General features: G+C 38.4%; 1 protein-coding gene across 8 annotated transcripts in view; it reads right to left on the bottom strand.

Annotated features, from left to right (window-relative positions):
* The window catches only part of ARMC8 (armadillo repeat containing 8), an 82,750-nt gene that overhangs the window by 57,348 nt on the left and 1,016 nt on the right, over positions 1–24,386 (bottom strand). For 6 of the 8 annotated variants that reach the window (XR_773957.1, XR_773958.1, XR_773959.1 and 3 more), the window contains exons 2-3: positions 22,208–22,284; positions 8,256–8,327 (exon numbers count right to left, since the gene is read on the bottom strand). Coding sequence is in view for 5 of the 8 variants with exons in the window: in XM_010561147.1 (XP_010559449.1) it covers positions 8,256–8,327; positions 22,208–22,284 (149 nt within the window). In the remaining 3 variants the exon portion in view is untranslated. Of the gene's footprint in view, positions 1–8,255; positions 8,328–20,322; positions 20,505–22,207; positions 22,286–24,386 lie in introns of those variants that run through there. The other 2 variants (XM_010561150.1, XM_010561149.1) reach the window with 2 other exon arrangements.

The following is a 24,386-nucleotide window of genomic DNA, read 5'->3' as shown; positions in this document are numbered from 1 at the left end:
GAAGTTACTGCCTTGCCTGTTTTTCAATACTTCCATTGGTGGAGATTCATCACATTGTCACCAACAGCAGCCTTTCAGCACTGCAAGGTGCACATGTACATACATTTCTCTACTACTACGGGGCAGTCTTGCTCGCTCCTATGTCTGTGCTCCTCTGTCCATTTTTTTTAACTCAACAGAAAAATACTTGCTTTTTTGTGAAAGGCAGTTTTCTGTAATTATTGAACTGAAGCCGTTTTCTGTGCAGTCACACAAACATCAACACAAGAAGTGGTAGGAGGATATGATCAGAAGCATAGAGGGGTAGTTTTGTGAGATAACCCTCTGTCAGAAGAAGAGACCTGTTAAATCAGCTTGGCTTTTCACCTGCACCTTTACATACACTGCCTGGGTCAGAGACACAAAAGGCATTTTCATTAGTGTAACAAAGTCTTGATCCCAAGGCAACAAAAGAGGAGATGCAAGCCACAAAAGCTGCGCTTCTACCAACAAAAGTTTTCAGACAAAGGAAGGCAAGAAAGGAGTTGCTACTGAGCACTAAGGGATTAGGGACAAGATTACTCCAGAAATACTAATTTCAGATAAGATGCCAAGCAAAAATAAAGAAAAAAGCTCAAAAGACAGGCGTGAAGCTTGAATGCCCATTTGAACCTAAGTCATCACCTCATGAGATTATGTTTAAAATGGAAGGTAATATTAGGACAACAAGGTGCTAGCATGTTGCATATTCAGCAACCCTTCTCTAAGAAATAAACACACACCTGCAAAAAAAACCAGCTCCATCTCATGTTTGTGCTGTGTTTCCACACAGTTTCCCACTGAAACAGACCAAGTTGAAAAGGTACCATCACTGGAAGGCAAACTGGAGATCGGAACTTGAGTAGATCCTAGTATTCTCTAACTTTGGACATGATCTTGCCAAAAACTACTTTATAAAAGATGTAACAAGCTAAGAAGATCATAATTGTATTTTGTGCATCACTAAGCACACCAGGTCTCTCTTCTGGAGAAGAGATACACAACACACTTTCTTCTGCAGTTAACTGACATCTTGTGCCAAAACAATTCATATAATGATTACCGATAGACCTATGGCTTTATTATATATTTTAATATATTTATTTTATTTCTAGTTTTAAAATGTTTTTGTTCCCCAGAATATCAACTGACCAAGGGAAACTTAACAGACTACTAGTCTTCTGTAAAATGCAATTTTGCTATCCTAAAAAAAGACTTCAATCCCTTTATTGGTAAGTATTTAAAGTCTAGGAAAAAAAGGTAGAACACCCAAATCTGATACTCAAAATTGGCATAGGTTTTTTGGAGCTTAAATTATTTATGCCTTTTTTTGTTGTTCCTCCCAGCTTGGTTTCTGAACACTGTTCATTCCTGTTAGAAACAAAGATCCTATCACATATTAAGACAGGTTATCTGGCATATCAAAGTCCAGTTCATCACCCAAAACACAAAAAATAATCATATTGCCAGCCTCATATCTGTCACCTCACTATCATTTCTAGAGTTGCTCTCTAGGCCTCAAACTAGAAATCTTTCTTCACATGTCTGCAGGAGCAACTGCAGGCATGCTTCATCCCCTCACGCTTAAGAATGGTTCGGGTTTTATTCTCTCTTTAACAAATGGTGTTGCACGGACAAAGTGAACAGGGAAGAGTTGCCATCTCCTTTCCATAAAAGGGGTAGATCCTCCATGATGAGGTTTCTTCTCCCTCTTCCATGTCATGGAAGTAACTGGCTGCTCCCTTTTCCTCATAGGAAAGCATGTGTGGTGAATCTAGGAATCCCCCAAAGGTGCAGTTCTTCATATTTTTATTACTGTATTGAATCCTGGGTTTGTATGATTCATCAGAACTGGTAACCCTACAATATTCTTCATCCTTTATCAAGAAAACCAATCCCCAGCTATTAAGGGTTTTTTACCTTTTTTAAATTATTTGTTTAACAAAGAAACTGAGAAAATAAACCATCAGATATAAAAATAGTCAACAGCAGACATCATTTACCATCAGTCACTCAGATAATAGAGAAAAAAACACACAGAGGTTAAATATTTCTCATATGAGTTTCCACCATTCATTGGCCCTTTCCACATCACAATACCAGAACTCTTCCAACAAGAAAACTATTTTTTGGTGGCTACCTTAAGATTAGAAACTAGAAAACATTCAAAAAATTACCTGCTGTCATTGCTAAACCTTATCACGTCTGTCTAGTTAACCCAGCATTAGACTGTAGTGAAAACTGATGGCTAAGTTTGTTCTCTGAAATTATTCAACAGCTTTACTGCCCCAGGTACAAAGAAGAAAATGTCAGATCTATGCAAGTTAACTCCTAATCCATTACTGTGCTGTTCCTTCTTTGCCAAAATTCAGTATCAGGTCCATGGATCAGTGCATACCTCCAAAGGTGGTTTAGAGAACCTCTGCATAAAACCATTCCAGGATAGCACTGGGTTCAATACTGCTATATCTAATCCCAATGAGCCAGTAATTAGATTTGCATGACCATGTGAACAAGCACAACATATATTTGCACAAATACATCTGTCATGCATAATTTCAGCATATAAAATTATAAATTAAGGAATTAAGGCTTTCATTGAAACTATACCCTCACTCATAAGGCAGTGCTTCCTTCTACCAGCTAACGATGGATTTAGAGCTGAATACTCAGGCAAGTGCTAATACATCCTGTCTGTACAGGAGATGGTTCTGTCAAGCAGATACTTGCATTCCTACAGTTGAAGGATGGGCTAGTCCTTTAGGAGCAGTATCATAAAGGACACTAATTAAAAGAACTTCTAGAGTGAGTGCCTGAAATCATGGATAACCCTGAGGGAAAACTAAAGACAGTTCTTCATTAAATCAGATTACAGAATCACAGAATAGATGATGTTGGAACAGACCTCTGGAGGTCATCTAGTCCATCCCACTGCTCAAAGCAGGATCAGCTAGAGTTGGTTGCTCAATATTCTAGCTATGAGGCCAAGCTTTCCAGGACACAAACTAACAGACATATTTTCTTGGTGTTAAACTAAAGTCGTACTGGCTATATGCACAAGCCTCTTTATTCCTAAATGCCCAAACATAGGGAGTTTGTTGCTTATCTTCTACTTAAACAATAAATTATTTGTTTAACTAAGAACATTATCTGATATTTATCCAAGTAACTCCAAGGAAAGCTGTAAGCAACAGGGTGTTTTTCCACCCTGCAGTCCTGCAACTGCACTCACAACAGTCAGCATGCCAGTATGAAAGTATTTGATACGTAAGGGTGCTCTTCTGCTAAGCTCCACGCAGGATCAAGTATCAACATCATGGGTCATCTAGGAATTTGTAATATCATACCTTTAAACAAGAATTGATCAGGATACTTGTGAGCTATGCAAAACCATCCTACCTAAATTTTCTTTCTAAATCTCAAAACAAAAGGAAAACACACTCAAACATTTCCAACACTATCACAAATATGTGAATTCCTCTATTTACTTATCAGTACATCAGTTTTAATTTGTCCAGTATTTGCCAGACAATACTGCCTGCAAAAGTCCTCTTTATGGATACTTTTCTTGTGTTTAATATAGCCCATAGCATGTATAAAATCCTTTTCCTTAGCTGCCAGGCTTTGGAATGTAACAGAACCTTCCAGTTAAGAGAGATGTCTTCTCATCTTATTAGTAGGTTACACAGTTATCAAAGCAGAAGTCTTACTTTTTGGCAAACTCTGAAAGAACACCACCTGAAGGAATTTCACTTTGTTTAACAATAAATTGAAACATAAAATTTCATGGGTGTCCATGCTGATGTGTTCACAGCCCTAGAAACAAGTTGAAACCCCAATAAATCCTTACTAGTTTTCACCTCCACAGACAAGCTAATGGTATGCTTCACAGAACTCAAATTTCAGATGATGGAATGGGTAAGAGTTTATCAGCTGTTCTACATGTCATTTAAAATGTGATCCAAAGAAATTTAAAAAAACAAACAAAAAAACCCCCCAAAAACAAAACCCCACCAGTTACACAGAATCCCTAATAAATGACTTAGGGAAAGGTGAAAATTAACTATATAAAGTTCTATGAGGTGCACCTACCTAGAGACAGGCCTTTAGGTTTAGGAAGAAGTACACTACCACGTTACAGCTCCGAACAACTGACTTTACGCCTTAAGACTCTGGAGAACAATCAGATGGAAGTTAGAAAATCATTTTTGGTAAGTGACAAGAATGATTTAGTGGTTTTGTTAAAGGTCTTGGATGGTTAGGTTTAAGATTTGATTTAAAAACTCTGTATTCATTTTGGAGCAAAGGAATAACTGAAGTTCTTAATGAGAAACTATCTCTGAAGTGGATTAGACTAAGTATTAAACTTTCAGTATGATTAGATAAGCAATAACTTTATTCAGCTAACATTTTTGACAAAATAGCACAGGTCAGAGCTTTAACAGGTAACTGCAATGTACAGGAAGACAAAGCTATGCTCTGATGACTGAAATTTAACATTGCCTTCTCTACCCTCTGCCATCCACCAGATGAAGGAAGAGGAAGAGAGGAAATATGTCACAGGCTTGAAAGGCCCAGTTGGCAACTGGATTACAAACTACTGAATGCTGTATCTTTCAGGATACCAGAAAGTGGTCCACAGACTTGCAAAACAGAGTTATCAAGAACTTACTCTCATGTGCATTTCACTGAATGTTTTTCTTTTCCAATTCCATCTCTGTAAGCCAGAGGCTTTAGACCATTTATTGCAGATTCAGAAAGAGCTTAAGCACAATAACTTTTGCCTACAACAGAACCTAACCTACTCTCTTTCAGTGGCCTTAAAATGTAGTTAATGTGCAGTTTGTGGGAAGGTGTATATAGGAGGCCACAAGATACTGCAGAGCTGGGATGGAAAGACTGCTTAGCTTCTGAAGTTATGTCAAAGAATGACAAGATCTCTGGGTGGTCCTGGTAACAACTGAAGTGAGAGTCTTTAGCTCCCCTACACCTTAGGTGTTATTAAGTGGCAATGAATATGATGACAATATGATTGTCAGCCTGGACTCCACAGCAAACAAGCATTTTTCTAGCCTCTATTATAAACTCCACCAGAAAAGGGCTTTGATGACAACTCAGAGGATTGGGAGCCAGCAGCACTACAGACTAACTGCTACTAAATGAACATTGTTTCATTAAGTTTGAAATCCTCTATCAAGATGACGTAGAAAAGAACAACTTATATTTGAACTGAGGACTCAATCATTTTCCCGAGATTTAGGAGGTAAGAGCAACTGACAGAAAGCTTTAAATACTGAACTTGGACTCTGAAGAGGTGCCTGACATTCATAGGCATAAGAGCTGCAGTATTTGTTCTTACAAAATTGTCAAGTGAAGGAGCACACCAATAATTAGTATGGACTTCCTCATTCTCTTATGTGGGGTAGAATGAAAAAAACTAGAAAATTGAAGGACAGTACAAGTAGTAAACCATTTTTAGGCAAGGCTGAGTTTTTAAGTTGGCCTGCCACTGAAAGAACTTGGTATTATGGTATTAAAATACCTTTTCCCCCCCTGAACTTTAAAAATTTTATTTTCTGGGACTGCTACTAAAAAGTAACAGTTTCAAAAAGTAAAATTTCTGCAGTCCTGACAGAAGTGCCCGAGGCCAGCATTTGATCAGAATGCAAGGGAATAACTCTCATTCTGTAGAGAGGAAGAGATATAGAAAATAATTTCTTATGAAACAAAATCCACATACAGGCTGGCTACATTTATATTCTTAACATCTAGGACCATGTTGGTGTACACATTTGTACAGTTCTTAACACTTCTTAGTTCTTAAGTCCAGACATGGCAAGTCTGCAAGCTTTTTTCAATCAACTTTGTTTTTCTTAGCACCCTCTTTAGAACAAGTGGTCAAGAACTGACCCTAGGTCAGATTGAACTTCAAAGGGACAAAAAAATTTCACTTAAGTTATTATCTGTATCTCCCTTTCTAAAGATGACACCACTAAGCAGTCAGCTCATGGTCTCAGGAGGCCACTGGCCTAGAAATGACAGCGATTCGGCCATTCTTCCCCAGCATTTTCTTCCGTATGGAGATCTTCAAAGGACTTTGCATTTCTTTCCAACCAAGCAGCAGTCTAACATTTTTAAATAATAGGGATACTTCATACCTACCAGTAGTATTTGGCCCAATTTCAAACAAAATATATTTCCTATACTTGTTTCCAAACCTCATATGAGTCTGTTCTAATATTTGAACATACTGTTTTCTTTTCCACTAAGTGACAGAAATCTGAAGGGGTTCTTTGCATCTAAAGTGTCTCTTCTGAAAGCTTGCTGGAGGAATACTTGGGGAAGAAGAGAGAAGCAAGAAATGAGTAAACAAGAAGGTAAACCACAAGACAAAGCACCAGCAGCAGAATTCTAACAATCCCCATGCAATTACAGAAAGGAATCAACTTCCCTTGGGAGACTGCAATCTAACGCTGTGAAAACAAAACTGTTCTCCTCATTAACTTTACAGACGAGACTTAAAACAAAGAATGCTAGCTTGCTTGCTTCTATTCTTATTGAGGAAAAAGTTTGACTTTGCAGATTGGAATTGCAAAGGTTCCCATACTCAAACAGCTTCAGTGGCCATTTCACGAATTAGAAGGCATGTCAAAAAAGCCAATGAATTCCTGCCACCTTGTTAGAGAGAACGACGGAAGAAGTTCTCTAATTCAAATGGTCTGTAATCTATTTAAGTCTGTCTACAATACCTTGAGGAAATTCTAAAGCCTTCAGAAAGGCACTTGGGGGTAGATGATGCCACTTAAGTTTTAGCCAGCAAGAATCGTCTTTTCTCACAATAACCCAGCTGATTTACCTTCATCTATACCTCTAGTCTGAAAAGCCTTGACATTAGATTTCCTGTCATTTGAGGATAACTTGTACTGAAGTGAGGGCAAGCATGATAGTTTACCTTTTAAAATTTTCCAAACCCAGTCATTTATTTGCAGTTATACGTTAACCACAGAATTTACTTGGACAGCCAGAAGGCATTAACAACAGGAAAAAAAAAAAACAACCATGTTTGGATTTTCATTACTGGGCACAACACAAGTAACAGCAGAAAGCAGGATAACTGAAGGCACATGAAGTGCTACAAAATGTAAGAACAGTCGGATGCTAGATTTGGAAGCTGGAGGTCTTCTGTCCCTTTTAAAATGGGAACCACAAGAATAAACAGTGGTTGTGAAAATCCCTTAGGGCCTGTTGCTGAAAAAAATCCTTAAACTTTGCATAATCTTTACCAAATGTCCACTTCAATCTTTTCATCTCATGTGAAGTCTTCTCTTCACCTGTTTACATGTGGTCAAAATGGAAGATAATTCAGCAGGTTTTGTAGAGGGGGTTTCCCCACAGCTAATCCATAGGGAATTTAAAGGGCTAGCCTTGACAAACTCAATCTGTAAATGAGAAGATATTCCCTGCAAATTAAATGCATTTTTTGACAAGCCAGAAGAAGCATTCTCAAGCAGGACCATTTTGGGACCTAGCTGCCATTTAAGCAGAAGGATCATACGTGGGTCCCATACTGCTAGCACAAGTAATGCAGTGCTCATCGTTTTCCTTTTCCATTGCTGCAAATTGTGGCTGAAAGAAAGCTAGAGGAGAAGAGAGGTGAAATGAAAGCTGCAGTGAGCAATCCAGTACCTAAAGTTACCTGTTAAATTTGTACTAGTGGAATCAGGATCCAGAAAATGTTAATTAACATCAGCTGAAGCAGTAATTCAGCAATAAAGTATGGTCAATTGTTTTTAATCCTCTGAAGCAGGTGGAGAAGACAAGCAAATTATCTCAGATGTTTTTTAATATTTTTAAATTATATTTTTAACATATCCTTACACATTTTCACTTGTGAACTCACCAGGCAATTGGGTGAAGAGCAGGATTAAGATACAACCACTTCCATCCATCATTAATATCATCAATGTCAGAAATTAGATTTCATTCCTGAGCTAATAAAGTTTAATAAAAATCACCAAGACTACTTTAGAGAATTCTATGAAATTCTAAATTAAAATCATTACTCAACAGCCTGTTCTGTAATACATCAGCTTAACAGATAAGTCTCTCTCAGTTACATTAAAGTAAGTCTGCAGTGAACTACAACCAAAGTTAAAACAAAAAAGTGCCTGTGATCAAAGGATCATTATTCCAGACCCATTGTGAATCAGTGAAAAGGAGAGTAGCAAAGGACATACCTTGGAACTGCTCCCAAAACAATCAAGTTGGCTTTTTGTTTGTTGTTTCCAATTACAGCATTTTTCATATCTCTGTAAATCCAGAAAGAAAAACAAACCCTGGTAAATTATGCTGAGGTACTGAGGGCTTAATCTATAGAAGTTACTATTTCCATGAAGGTTTATCAAGTAGTCTTCCACATGTCCATGCTGCACCTACAGGACTGAGTAGTGCTTCAGGGTACAGTTTCCACAGCCCACAGATAAATACCCCAGAGCTCTGGGATTCCATTACGTCCCAGCTTATGCAAGTAAGTAAAAACCCACACTATCTCACATGCACACCAGACATGAAAGTCTCATTACTGAGGAAAACTAGATATACTGGTTCTTTGTGCCCATATATTCACTAAACTTTTAAAAAAAAAAAAAAACATTTTTGGTTGGGAAAACAAAAAAAAAAAAAAAAAAAAAAGAGGAACAAGGAACTATCACCAGTCTCCAGAGACCAGGCTTTCACTCTCCTCTTCACCATAGGCTTCCTTTTGTGAATTTCAGCAGGACACCTAAACATCTGTATGTCAAAATTCCAGGAATAAAGTGGAAACAAAAGCATTTTCCTGTCTGAGAGTTACTGCAAGGTTAAATACATTAAAGGCATTCAGACTGTGGTAAAGGGACAAGGGAAGCATTTTGGAAAGAGGACACTGGTTACACACACTAAGAAGTCCTATGAAAATGCATTGTTTGCAACCTTCTTGTTCAGAAAATTGCTACTGTATCTTAAAAACCATCACCACCTTTTAAAGATTTTTTTTCTTCATATGAACATATTGAACATATATGAACATCCAGAGAATCTGAAAGCAAGCTAGCAACTTATGACCAGTTTCAGAAAATCAAGATGACACAGTTCTAGGAAACTTTCTAGTTGTAGGGGCCTTTATAAGAGCAGAGAACAAAAACAGTCCAAATGCAGATAATTCTTTATCAACAAAAAACAGAACTAGATTGATTATAGTGTTAGTAGTTGCAAAATTGATAAATTAATCACTGGCTAACTATACCCGTAACTCATTTAAATAATTTGGGAGCTTTAGTGGCTGCTTTAAGTTACCACATTTTCTTGCTACTGTATCACTCTTTCACCTGCTGTCTGCAAATTTTAAGAGACTTAGAGCAGCCCTGTTCTTTAAGATCCACCTTGGCCTGCATTAACACTACACAGTCCTTACATACCCACTGAATGTGCAAATTCCACTGCAATAAGCAGTTGTCCCAAGTGTTAAATTCACTTCATTAGAGTTATAAAAAACTTCTTGGCCAAGGCAGGCAATATCTGGACTGGCATAAACAGAACCTTTTATAAACCTCAATTAGTAAAAGGTAATTGCCCATTCTTCCTGAAGTATTTCTCCATGTGACTCACTCTCCTGTTGCATACACTTACTTGGCCACAGAAGAGCATTCTAGGAATTTTAAGCAAAGGGAGACTGTCTAAATTCTCAAGTTTGGCTAGTGATCTTGGATCTCCAACAAGGAAGCAGCATTAAAAGCAGCTGAACACTGACCTGCAGTTCTGTGTATCTCTTAACACAGGCAGAGTCAGGAAAACACTTGACCTCTCAAGTGAGCCATTACTTAACATGAATCTGCCTACCCAGCACACAGTTTTTCACAGCCAAGTATCAGCAAAAAACGTTGGACCTTTCTGTTATATCTCCTGTAAGTTTGGTAACTTCACACAATACAGGAGGTAGAGGAGAAAGAGCAAGATCAGAAGACAGGCTAAGCTGGAAGCCCAAGAAAATTTAAGGAATTCACTTGAAGATTTCACTGAACTCAGAAACAGTACTTCAGTGGTTTCTATGCTGAATGCTTGATATGGAAGTATCCCAGTCATTTTTAAAGGTTTTTAAAATACAAGAATGAGTCCAAAACAGTGACAAAAGCAATGATCAGATGTCTCAAAGGAATGGAAACTGTACCAACAGATGTGCTAGGTTCAGGTACTAAACTGCTCAGGCCACTCTAAGATTTCTAAAAAGGCTACCTCTCCCTGCTATCCTTAGGCACCAGCTCTCAAAGTCACTCATATCATGTATCTGTGAAGGCATCCTGAGAAGCTAAAGAGAAGGCACTTGCCAAGCACTCTGAAGAATTAACAAACAGATTTTGGTAACATTTTAATGCTCTGCTCAGGTGACTTTACACATTATTTTGTGTTTAAAACAAACAAAACCCAAAAAAACAAAACCAAAAAAAACCACTACCAACAAACTTCTGTGACTCCTGCACCAACTCCGCAATAGAATGACTTGTTAACCTTATAACTATTTAATATGTAATAAGTACTGACTATTAGAATTTGATTTAGAGACCCTTTCAGAAGTGGCAGGAGCATAGCGAAGTTCCATACCGCCCAGTTTAAGAGGTTTAGTGAGTTTGCAGTCCTGATCTGTAAATGAATCAGATGAGTTTCTCCATCCTAGTTCATAAAGTTCCTCAGAAAAGTCATGGCAGATAGACAAGAAATATCACAAGCTTGAGATTTCTGACAAAAATCCAACACATGTACATTCGACCACTCCAACTTGCAAGCAAGTAAAATACCTTCAAATTAGTAAGGTGACCAAAAACTGTCAGAGATTGGACTCAGCAAAGATCACCATGTTTGCATGCATTATGCCCTGGCACTCCCAAGTTCCATGCTTATCTCTTCAAATTTGCCACTTACAGAAATTAACCTGTTCAATGCACAGGAAGCAGGGATATGGAAACCAAGAATATCCTTAAAATGCCAAAACCCAATGCTGAATAATAGCAGACTTTTTTTTGTTTACTATGAAAAATAATTATGTGATTCCATATTATGTTTTTGGAGATTTTCCTGTTCAGGAAGCTAATCTCCTTAAGAAGTAAAGTACCACCATGTGCTGCCCTAGTCTACCAGGTCCTGGGTGTATCACGAACCTTGGAAAAACTGAGGGCAGCTCCCTTATTTGAAAACATCATATCCAACGAGTTTGTGCTTGACTGATTTCAGATCCAAGACAACATAAGATTCATCCAAGGAGAAAAAGCAGTAAAGATCACTATCTTCTACAAGAGGTAACAAAGAAACTTCAGAAATTTGTAGTCCAAAACCGGATACCCACTTTATTTCCGAATGTCCTGCACACTGCTCCCATTTCCTACTGTGAAAAGGAGTCCTTGAAATGAGGAAGAAGGAAACAACAGCAGAAACACAATCACAAAGAGATGAGACCTTCAAAAGAACAACTAGTCTATGGTGATTCTAGGCCTAACCTGTGAGAAGACCATGATCCAGAAGAGGGAGATACACAGGCTTACCCACAATCAGCTCCAAGCTCTCAGACAGTTTATCAACCCTATTGCCAGGCAACAGCACAGGGTGAGCAGCTTCAGAAGAAAAATGCAGATCTTACACATCTACCTAGTACATTCCAGTACTACTTAGTTTCGCAGCCTCATAAAGGTAGCTTTCTATAGAGCCAAAAGACAAACCATGAAGCTTTCATATGACAGACGTCTTATGATGCATTTGAGGTTCATTGGTTTTTTGGTTGTTTTGGTTTTTTTGGGTTTTTGTTTTTTTGGTTTTTTTTAAATATCCTGTGTATTAAATCTTATAGTTTAGATTCAAACTAAATTCAAAGTCATTTAACAAAATAACGTGAATTACAATAATTTTAATGCATAGATTTAAAATCCGATAGCTGATATTTATGCCTACACTTACTATAATGCAATAAAGTAATTTCTGTGAAAAAACTTTCAAGCAGGATAATATAGGCTGCCAACAATAAAATAAAACAAAGAGATCCTAGCTAAGCGCTTGGAAATACTGCTTCCTGAAGTGCTAAGCCAGCTTTTTCCATCTCTTATTGCTTCTTAAAGAAATAAGAATATAGTTTCATTAGTTCAATCCTGGGACCACTCAGGTTTAAGTTATGAAACTAACTAGAGGCTGAAAAAGCAGAAAGACTTATTTTCTTCCTACAAACTCTAGAAAAGGGGAAAAAAAATTATCAGGTGAGGTTTATCAGCTCTAACAGTCTTCTGGAACATAGCAACCCAGTAGCAATCAGTTCAGTTAATTAGCTATAAATAAAATGCAATGCATGCTAGTTTCGTAAGTGTATTAGATAAGCAAGAAGCAACATTAAATATAAAAATTTGTGAGTAAAATATGGCCTTTAAGTTTTAATGAATCCTAGCCAAAAAATTTAATATTATGAAATATCTTAGTCCTAAGAAAACTAGCATTCTAGTCTGTTAATGTAAATTATTATTGTAGAAACAACTTAAAAGTGCTGAACTTTGTCCTAAGCAGAAATTATTGAAGTTCAACATCTTCATGAAGTCTCCACAAAAACACCAGAAGTGTCCAGTACATAGTGTGCAGTCCTCTGAACTGGTATGAGCTAACTTCCCAGCTGAGAGAACAGACCTCTAAAGCATTCCTAGCAAGCCCCAATACCTGCACCTCTTCTGCAAGAGATCATAAGAAAACAACATGGATACATGGACTCCTTGGTGAGAATTTGGTTTTACCTACATTTTATATACAGTAAATCAAGCACAAACACAAGAAATTTTAAACTTCTGATAGGAAGCCCTAGAGCCTTCCTATGTCACCTTCTAGCAAAGCAACACAAAAGATCTTGAAACAAGCTAGAGTGACTTGATGAGGAAGCAGCAGTAGGAACCACACAGAAGAGGAAGAAATAAACAGCCTGCATACTTTCTCATCTTATGTCTTTTGAAAATAGAGTAGGTAGCCATATTTAAGAAGTTCCTAGACAGAGAAGGATATCAAACACGAGATGAACAATCACAGAAGGAAAAGTAGTCCTAGAAACTTCCAAGCCAATGCTTTCACTTTTAGTATGAAACAGTTACAAGAGATTCCAAGACAATTACGCACACAGAGGAAGCAACCAAAACAATGTGTTGCCAGACCAGAAGATTTATCTACCAGAGGGTGATCAAAATTACAAACAATAGAATGACGCAAAGCATCATTCTGAAAAGGTGTTCCAAAACTTTAAATGCAAATATCTAAAAAGCTGAGGTACTGGTAGCTGATACAAGGACACAGCTCAAATAAAAACGTGTCTGCCCCAACTTCAGGAGAGTTTCTAAGTTTCAATATCATATAAGCAAATGGGACCTGGACTGGCTGGACTTGAGTCAGAAGCTAACAGTGGAGCTAAAGTTTTGACAATTATCCTTTCTGTAGCTTTTCCCTGCTCTTCCTTCTCCCTTCCTCCCACACCCCCATTTTTGTGGACAGAGGCAAAACAATCAACAACAGGAATTAATGACTAATTTTGCACATTAAAATATGTCCAGTGTTATTTTGACAGAATTAATTTCTAAGATGGACACTACTTTGGCTTGAATATCTGTTAATTATCCAAGTGAGTTGTTTACTACCCCTTTAGCAAGGAGCATGTTTGTACTAACATGATTACTAGTCCAACCAAGTGGCTAAAACATTAAAAACTCCTGCCAACTCAAGCAAACCACAGTAATCATAAATCAGCTTATTTTTAAGGTTAATCATCAGGTTGGGAAGAAAAGTTTCAAGATTTCTAATCCCCTTCAAAAAAATATCAGTTGATGCAAAGAAAAAGATGATTTTACAGGAAAGAACAAAGTAGCATACAGAGACACTGTTACTCAACTTGTTTGAGTTTTAACACTTAGAAACTGTTACACAAGTAGCATACAGTGCAAACTAAACAAACTCAACATTTAAACAAGGAAACCCTAAATACATGGTTGTTCCCAATCTTAATTCTGTACTCTCAGACACTGCATAAGATCAAAGTGCTGTAGAAAAATAGCATAGGGCTATAATTACAGCAACGCAGAACAGTAGAATTTAACATTCATAATGCTAAAACTGATTGTTTAACCCAACTTCTCTGTATCACAATGCCACAGAAACTGCTTGAACTCCTATCTGAAGTAACCTCTTTGGAGAGGCAACTTACCTTGTCGTAAGTTTTCTTGCCAAGGAAAGTCTATCAAATAGAAAGGTAATATGTTTCAATGATCCATACCTGTGGTTAGAAATATTTATACCTTATTCCTACCCTGAATCTATCCCAGTTTCCAATACTTATCTTGCTGTGTGTGTGTGACAGACTGAAGAAACCTCTCATATCAAATCTTTGCTTCCATATAAGAGCTTATGTCAGTCAATTCACATGCTAGCCTTCTATATCAAGCTTAACAACTTAAGGTCTCCATGTCTTTGGCTTTAGTTTCAACTCAAGTTCCTTTCAAATCTCCAGGTTGACTGACAAAACAGGAAATGCTGCTTTTCCCACCTCTCTCTCAAGCGTGTTTTATTGCCTCATCCTTTGCACTGAGTCTGGAAATTGTGCTACAAGTTGCATGAGATCACTGATCAATAGAAAAATTGCCTACTCAACCTTAAGAATGAGGTAGCTCAAATTTAAAATGCTTGAAGTCAGTGGAGGATGGGAGTTTAGCTAGCTTTTATTATGTAAGCTTTTTAAACTAAAAAAAAATCAAAACCACACAAACATAGCTAGAGCTCTGTATTATCAGCATTTCAATTTCAGCATCAATCTCTGCTATTTAAATAAACTAGGTCATACCAGCAAAGAATTATCCAAAGAGAGGTGTGGGGAAAATAGCTGCAGTTCAGCAGAACACTCGGAATCTGAGAGATCTCCTGCTCTGTGACGCCAGATCAGCAAAATACTTTTTTCAGAGCTATCCTGAAACAGTCAAGCCACATGAAAAGAACTGCCTTCACCACTGTTGCTTCAGATGAACAACCCAAACGATCAAATACAAGGAACTGTGTTACTTTTTTTTTTTTTTAATGTCTCTATCTCCCCTCAAGGATAGTTCCCCTCCCAGGATGAAGTAGTGCCTTCAGCATTTAGCGGTTAAATCAGCATATCCCACAGTTAAAGCAAAAATTAAATGAAATTTCATTAAGCAAAGAGGCATCCTGTAACACTACATTTTTCTAGCACTATTTTTCATTCACTTTCTCTTGATTTAAAGTTGATTTTGTCCATTCTCCCTTTTTAAGACCACCACTTATTGAAAGCACGCTGTCCACCACAAGTCATTCACATAGGGAACTCTTAAGTTTCATTCAGTACAGGAAAATACCTTAAAATGGCCTTCCAGCACCTGCTTAGCTGTTCTCTGATGTTAACTCATAATATTGTATGACACGCTGTCCACTTCAGCTTAGGCCAGCAATCACTGAAGGATCACCAAAACCTGTTAATCTGACACTGCTACTACCCGCTAGATTATGATAATCTAAAGTCTTTCTAACATGAAAGTATAGCCTCAGATTTTTAGCTCCAAATAGCTATCAGCTAAGATGATGTACAGGCCTCCATAGGCTTTAGTCATTCCTGAATTTCCTTTTTCAAATTGGTATTAGTTAAGTCCTCACTACGACAGAAACTCCATAATTTATCTATATCCAAATAAACTCTCTCATTCTATGTATGCGGGAGTTACCGGACATTTCAGGCAACATGTTTGAAGTATATTTTAGCAAATAATTTTACCGGCTAGCCTTCCTGCTACTTTAAAATTCCCAAAGAAAAAAATAAAAATTAAAAAATCTCAACACATTTAAATTATCAGTTCAGCACCACAATACAGCATACATACTGAATTCATTTTAATCATCTGGTAGACAAATGAATTGATAAACAGAGTTCTGTCCTTTGAATGTTACTAGAAATGTCAACCCTTTACAGGGAGCTAGCCTAAAAGAAGACAGTTCCATATTGCAAACTGAAAATGAGCTTGTTTTGGAAAGTAAGTGAATTCAATTTTTTTAATGCTGGTTCTGATCAATTTGAACTGGCAGCTTAGAACCAAAAAAATCAAACTCCAAATATTAAGAGTCACAAATTCAGTAGCATTGCTGATTTTGTGGCACAAATCCCTCAGGCCCAACCTCTAGTTCAGTCTTAACACCCTCTACGCACCCCCAAAGGGCATAAAAACTATTTTTCCCTCAGCTGCCTGCTACATTTTGCCCTCCCTTACAGGCAACCACCTCTCCTCTGCATTTGTCTAACAGATTAATAAAGTTAAGTTAAACTCTAAATGACCTCAGAGTATTCAGCTGTGCTCAGCTTGAAGTTTGCCACTTCTAACTCAGACCTCAAGACTTTTGTGACCAATACTCACTCGATTTTCTCCAGCTACATCAGCTAGTCTGATAGAAGTTGTTTCTCCTCTCATCCTACTTACAGTCTGAAATCATCACAGCAACAGTATCACTACTCTGAGGTTGGCATCAAGAGAGGAATTTTGGAGAAAAGTGGCTTCATGCCCTTCTGAAAAGCAGTACTGAAACAGATTCATTAATCATCAATCCTCTCTCACAGGCTCAGAATGGCAACTGGAAGGCTTGAAATATTAAACAACCCTATTAGGTTGAAGACTGCTAGCCCAATGTAGTAGGTATACCTAATTTCCTAAAGTTTAGCCCACCTCTAAATATTAGACCAGGAGTTACAATACATAACAATTTACTTGAGAAAAATAGTACTATGCATTTTTACCTTTTGCTGCATTATAAAGAAAGCACAAAAGTGAAAGAGTATCTTATTCTATGACAGGAACACTCTTTCCTCCTATTGCATCTTCCTCTCTTCCCTCTGTATCTACACTATTCTTCCATCTGACTCTACAAAACCAATTATGTTAAAAAACCCCACTCTTCACAGAGCACTACTTAATTCTCAAATGATGTTTGAGGCCTTTCAATTTCACCTTCTATCACTCTGAAAAGCTTGTCTAGCTATTAGATACCTCAGCTGACCTCTTGAAAGGGAGAAATCAACAAATGGAGTAGTGCTCCCAGCACCCTCTCAGCATCACCTAAACCAGCTCAAATTTCTGTCAGATTCTGCAACCTAAAGAACAAGCTTTCCATTTTCAAGCCACAAAGAGCCTATCCTGCAGTTCACAAAGCATCAACAGAAGAGTCTCAGGAGCCTCTTCCCTCAACACATGAATGACACTGCACAAAAACAACGCTTCAAAAAATTACATCACTTGTTCTTAGCCAACTAGACCTCAAATTTCCCTACTGCATCTGAAAGAATATGTATTTACTACAGACTACTGCCTAGGAGATAACAGAATCAATCAAAAATGTACAGAGGCAAAGTATAACATGAACAATCCTCTAAGGACTGCTCTGTTTCTACAGGGGCATTCTGATGAAAACTGAAGCAAGGGAATATGCAAAGAACAAAACATGGCTCCTGCAGAAAATTTAGGTTTGGAAGTGCCCATTGAGAGCCTGAAAATGTGATTGCATATGTTCAGGATGCACAATGTGAAAACAAGTGCTGTTCCTCATTTAGTCTTAAAGAAGGTTTGCTTAACAGGACATGAAGAACAAGAGGCAGAAGTAGCCTCTTCATAATTGTCTGAAGGTGGTACCTGTTGCTCCATTAGAACTGGGATGGGAATTTCTTCTCTTCCCACTCCATGAAGCTGCCTCTTACATTTCACACAGCTTTCCCTGCAGGCATGTATAGAACACTGCACTGATGCTCTCATTCCAATTGCCATAGCTGAGAAATACAAGACACTATTACACACACATCTAAAGACGTGCCTGGAACATTTTTTTCAAATCCAAGAAAACACAAATGAAAGCAGTTGGATATAAAACACACACAGTTTGAGGTGTTCCCAATTAATTTCAAAGCAACTGACCACAAAAGAGATACAAGATAGGTTCCATGAAAGCAGCATTACTACTTAAATATAAGGGGGTTTTCTTCTGGTTTGTGACTACCTTCTGGAATGTTCTGTTTGAAGAAGGCAGAAACCAGCAAGCAGTACAAAACACCTTCAGTGAAACGCAAGTACAAGTCCATTGTCCCTTAGAGGAGCTTTTAACACATACCTAACTTTGCATCAAAGAACCTACCATAAAGGTAAGCCCAATTACATCTTGGTTGCATTAAAATGGCAGTTTCAGAGCATTCAGAACACTGAGTGTAACCACTAACCACTGCAGCACTATCAGTCTAAGTCAGCAGGGACCCCAAAAAACCTAACTGTCCGATTCAAAGTGGTCTGCAAGTTCTAACCCGTATGCCACCTATTATACTCTCCTTATCGACAACATCAATTCTCAAACACTCAAAATCATACTGTGTAGAAAGCATATATAACTCAAATTATATATACTGCATAGATCTGTACCAGTATTGCCACCATAGCACTAGACATGCTCCCTGGGAAAAAGGAAGATACTGTAGATACACACTTTGAAATTAGTTCTTCAGTACCACGTGCCATTTCTATAGGATGTTTCTTTCATTTTCCTGAGATATACAATGCTCACACCAGTTTGGAAAATGCTTGTGTAGTAACTCCAACTGGCTGGATAAGCTCATCCATAAAGGACAGAAACAGCAGTAGCCTAGGAATTCTCAGTGCACCAGAAAGACGATTATTTACAAGCCTTAAAAGACGACACCCTCTGCTGAAGAACAGCCTGATGAGAAACAGTTGGGACCTTAAGCCAGATTTGTCAGAAAGAATGCTCTTTCAAAACCAGCCCTTGAGATGGAATTACATAGCTCTCCATAAAATGACAGATTGCCCGTTTGAAGACATCAGGCTAAATGTAAGCATGACAAAACGTATCTCAAAGACGACCCTGACCAGCAAATAAAGGACAAAAATAGGTATCAGTCTTGCATCTGAATAATGTGGTCCTGAGCTTAAGAGCGTGTGAAAAGCAAATGATAGTCTAAGGATCACCACCCAGAGTTGTTTTTAAAAAGAAATAAACACTACCACACTGCAAAGCACAGGATGATGTTGCAGCAACCATCTTGGGACAAATGAAGCTCTTATAACAATGCAGAAATTTACAGAGCTATCTGTGTTGTTCTCCTCTGCCAATAACGGCAAAACATTTAAGAGAATTTCTGAGAGAACACGATATTTAATCCCTTACAATATGTTTGAGGTAGTCCATGCACTGTCAACACTAAATGTATTCAATAGCTGCATACCTGACATTAATGCTGACCTTGCAGAATGCAAAGCATATTTGAGACAATTTGAACTGTAGAACAGTATGTAGATGAATGGTTTAGAAAAAGCACTTACGTAAACACAAAGCAAACCTTTAAGACCTCCCAAGCATAAGCATGGCCACAATGTAGAGATTATGTTTACAGAAGGAAACTACTGTATTAAGCTTGCTCATTTATAAAGACAGTAAATAGAAAGGTAAATACATACACTGCTATACAGATGTGGGTATGAAGATGTGGGCCTTGCAAACTTTAAATAGTTCACTATCAGGCACAGTAAAAGGTAGTAGTCATCCTTGCAAGAATCTCAACATTTCAAATGCTGAACTGAAATTCATTATTTACTGGCAGGTACACACAATCTTCCCCTTCCTACGTACTATCAACACCCAGATGAACATGACAGAAATTACGTGAACAAAAGTTCTGCAGGAAACTTGACATTTTGAAATAAGATAACAGAACCACATACAGCAATATCAGACGAAAGGGAAATGGTTTCTCAGTTTTCCCATGAGGAGGAAAAGGAGAAAGCTCCTAGCCAGGTAAGACTTCACTGTCTGGACAAAAGAAGGTTCTGAACACCACCTCTCTGACAATTCATGGCAAAGAAAGAAAAACAAGAGATTTGATCATTTAAATACTTTCAGAATGTGTAATTAAAAGCTTTCTCAAGTTACAAGATGACAACTGGATTGGCATAATTTTCAAGTTCAAGAAGCATTAGCTATATTTTACCTTTATCAAACCTCATTCAGAAGTTGGTTTTCATTAAAATTACAAGGATGCAATTAAAAAAAGCCCCAAACCCAGGTTATTCATTCAAGCACCTTTAATAGCATATGAAGAACAGGACTATTGTAACTGAAGACAATCTGCAGAAACAAAGCCTCTTAAGACAGCCTATTTTCTGATTCTTGATCAGATATTCATACAGTTCCATCAATCAAAATAAAAATCTAGGTCACCAGTATTTTCAGCCAGGATGCAGGAAAAACAACCAGCACATATCAGGAACCAAAGATTTTCAGCAAAGTAGGAGACTATCTGGTAAAGCTTCTGACAGACACTTCTGGTAGAACTTTAATCATCTTCTTCTACTCCACCCCAAATATCAGTTCATTCCAACTTCAATACCTCTTCAGATACCCTGAAGTCAAAGGAAGAAGGGCAAAGCAGTATTTTTCTGCCCAAAGAGAATCTTGGACTGACAGAATTTTTTTAGATGTACACTATTCTAAATTCTATTTTTATATATACACTTTTCTAAATTGGACTGTTTCACACCCATCCACCAATATTTGGAAAATAACAAATCTACCACATAGGATTTGCTCAATGTCAGGAAAGATATACTTTCAGAATTAGGATTTTAACGAGAGGATCACAAATATGGTTTACCATCCAAATATGCCCTTTGAAAGCTGTTGTGAAATAAATTGGTATCTCCTTGTCTTTAAATGCAAGAAAAGCATCTCAGCATAGAATCCACTGATATAAATTAACAAGATGAAGAACTTCAGATGTTAGCTGAGACAAAGATACTGCCTAAAACGTTTGTTTCTGGGAAATCAGTTATACTTCAAAAGATATGAATAACACCTCAAAAGATAGGGACGAGATTACCAAGGGTTCTGGGTTGCAGTCCTTTGAAAAGAAAGGAGAGCAGGGAGGGAACACCACCCAGGGCTCAGAGCATCTGCCAAGGAGAAAAGAGGGGCTCAGACAACCCACTTGGACATAGGATGAGACACATCCTTGCCCCTGGGACCATCACAGCAGTCCTTCTAAGTAGGGGACTAAGACAGCCAAGGGATGGAAGCAGAACCAGACTCTCCTACAGGGAAGGGTTAAGAACCTCTATATAGTTACGGTGGTATACCAGAAGTTTTTATACAGGTAAGGGGGAATTTCAACCAATAAAGTTTCCAGGAGAGTTTTACGTATGTTGTGTTTTTCATGTATTTCAAAGGGACACTAATTCTGATATGTTGCCCTTGGGACACCTTCAGGAATAATTTTTTTCATCTGTGACTGGAAAACACCTCAGACTGTCCTAAGCAACAAAACCAACATTCTTGGCTTTTTGATCCACTTGGTCCTTCGATGTCTTCCAGTGTTTTGCTAGACAGCCATAGCCAGCAAGTTACTGGTAAGCCTGAAAAGGTCTGGTTTCACCACCAAAAGTCAGTCCTGGGCAAGGACTTGTTTGCCACGTTGCTGTGTGGTTATAATAGAAAGCTTATAGCCCAAGGACAGCAAGAAAGCAACCAGATCTTTGCACCAGTTTTACTACCTGTTCAGCAGGGCAAGTCTTCTACTCGCTCTTTCAGTCACTACCCCTCATCATTGGCATGTAACAGAAGTACTGAAATAAAATTTGCATCCAAATTAACTTCTATGGAAGCATTTTCTTTCAGCTTGCAGTTCCCATCGGTGAGATAGAAGCCATGCATAAAAAAAAAAGCCAACACTCAGACACGGCAGTAGGGGAAAGAGGAAGAGGCAGGTACACTGACTTGGCAGTGGAATAAGAGAAAAGAGTCTCAACAGACCTGGAAGAGGAGCAAAAGGTGGCCAAAAGGAAGAAATGTATCAAAAAAAAATTCTGAATGCTCACAGAACGTTTAACCTCATTTCGGGCAACTGGGAGGCTGCGTTATGAACCATATGCACTACAGAGTGATAGTCTGGTAAAACAATACTATCGTGTTTGCATTAAAGTTTTCCAACAAGGTTTCTCAAAAAAAAAGACAGGAAGAGCTTCTTGCCCTTGATATACAACTCTAGTGGAACCCAAGTAAACCTAGTCTACGCACAACCAACAGCCCAAGTGTGTTTCAGATGACTTACATGACACCTTGCAGGACTTTCTGAGGATCGAGGTCAAATAATCTATCAACATAGTGGCGGCTACTAGCCGTTACCTCCTGCGGAGAAAAAAAAAATAAAATAAAAAATTAATAGTTGATATCAATTCATATAATGGCAGACAAACAGGAATGGCTAACATACCAGTAAGTCTACAAAACCTATCAGGCAAGATAGCAGCAAAACCACAGAATCATATTTAAATGTGCAGTTACTGCTAGGCAACATCTACACAAAGAATTAACCCTGTGATCAAGTGCGATATAAAGAAGGTGATGTACTTAAAGTAAATAACATGTTAAGAGTCGAAGCGAATTAACAGAGTGCTGTTTATGAACAGGGCATGTAAAAGGGGTCTATTTCACTTATTAGCACTGTCTTAAATTTCAATTTTATTATGTTTAATTACTATATAGAAAAAGCATGAATTCCTGAAAGAAAACATTTACAAGTTAACGTTGTTCAAGAAGCATACCCACAAACAAGCTCTCGAAATTAAGGAAGCTCATATCAAGACATTTTTCTGTAACTTACTTTATCATAACATATCTACACATTTCAGAGATTGTCCTTCTATATACTGTCCCACACAACTTCAACAGGGACAGCAGCACAGTGTTCTCCATGTCATGCCATAGCTACTTTATAAGACAAAGTGAACCCTCTTCTCAGCAACAGGACCATGCTCGTAAGCTAACATTTATGCACCAATGATTTGTTGTTCCCTTTGAGAAGATCCAAAGTTGGAGACGGTAAGCGTTCCAAAAAACAAGGGTGGGAAAGGGGAAGGGAATTTTCTCTCCAGGTTCTCATGAACATGTGCCAGGGTGCATTTCCATCATCTCACTTTTTTTTTTCTTTTTGCCAGCTCAACTTTTTATTAGGCTTTTCCCATTTTTTTCCTTACAAGTTTTCCTTGAAAGAGGCTATGGGGGAATTAAAAACTCTTCCTTGCTTTTGCAAGTATCTACTCTTAGGCTGAGTCTGCTGCTGCTTCCCCACCCAGATGTCAGAAGCACCAGCAGCTTCTTGCCCGTGGTCTCACATAACTCTGAGAGAAGAAGAATCATCTAGAGGCAGCAAGACTGCTTTGTCTCCAGGAATACTATTAAATTACGCCAAATAAATTCTACAGATGAACTTCCACCATGTAATGAAAGACAGTATTTTTGAGAACACCAGGAGACTTTGATCTACCTGATTTATGTATTTATACACAAAAGTCTTCTGGACTTGAGAGAACCCACTGCTTTCTGTTTCTAAAATACCCTGGCTTTCACCCTATCAACTACTAGCTTTGCAATATGTAGAAGAAGGGCATTCATACCCAGGCAAACAAGTTTTTCAGGTAGTCCCCAAAAATAAATAATTTATCATCAGTTTCACGGTTCTCTTACCTAGTAAGAAATTCTAAGAAAGAAAAAAAAAAGCACAAAACCTCGGCTCTTTTAAGCAGTATCCACGGTACACCTTTTGCATCATTACTCCCAGTGCACAACTCTGATGAGCAGCAGGACTGGGCAACCAGCACCGGCTGTTCTACTTAATCTCAGCTTTCCCCATGGAAAAGAAAACTAGTGGTAGTTGTCAGACCCCCTTCCACAACACCAGTGCCCTGCCCACAGATGCAACACATCATCAGCCTCCTCCCTGCAGCAAAAGCCAACGACGCCCTATGTGAGAGCCCCAAGAGTTATTAAGAGAAGATCAGCTTTTCGCCACCAAAACAACACCCACTAGCTAGCAAAAGCTGGGAGAGCATGCTTTGCCAGCCACGACCAGCCCGGTACACTTCTGAGAGAGACCCTACTCTCCTCTGCAGCAGCTTGATTATTACAGCTCAAAATAATGTCAGCAAAGCCTCTTTTTGCTGAGCAGGAGTTTCAGAGAGACCAAAAACGTTTACAGGAGGGCAGCCGAAGAGTCCAAGTCATGTCATCAGGTAAAAATACATTCAGAAGAACCAGTACCTCTAACAAACATGGGAACAGACACCTCAGAAAACGGGGGAATACCGTTTTGAAGAGAAAAGCCCCTCTGGGAAGAAGTTGTTGCGGTGGGGGTGGGGGAGGGCACAAGGGAACGAGCGCCCTACCGACGCCCATGTCACCCCTGCGGCCCACCATGGCCCGCCAGGCCCGCTCCCGGCCCTGGGGCCGGC

This window comes from Haliaeetus leucocephalus, unplaced genomic scaffold (genome assembly GCF_000737465.1).
Source record: "Haliaeetus leucocephalus isolate CR32 unplaced genomic scaffold, Haliaeetus_leucocephalus-4.0 Scaffold143, whole genome shotgun sequence".
NCBI lineage: Eukaryota > Metazoa > Chordata > Aves > Accipitriformes > Accipitridae > Haliaeetus > Haliaeetus leucocephalus.
This window is presented reverse-complemented; position numbering and strand designations above follow the sequence as displayed.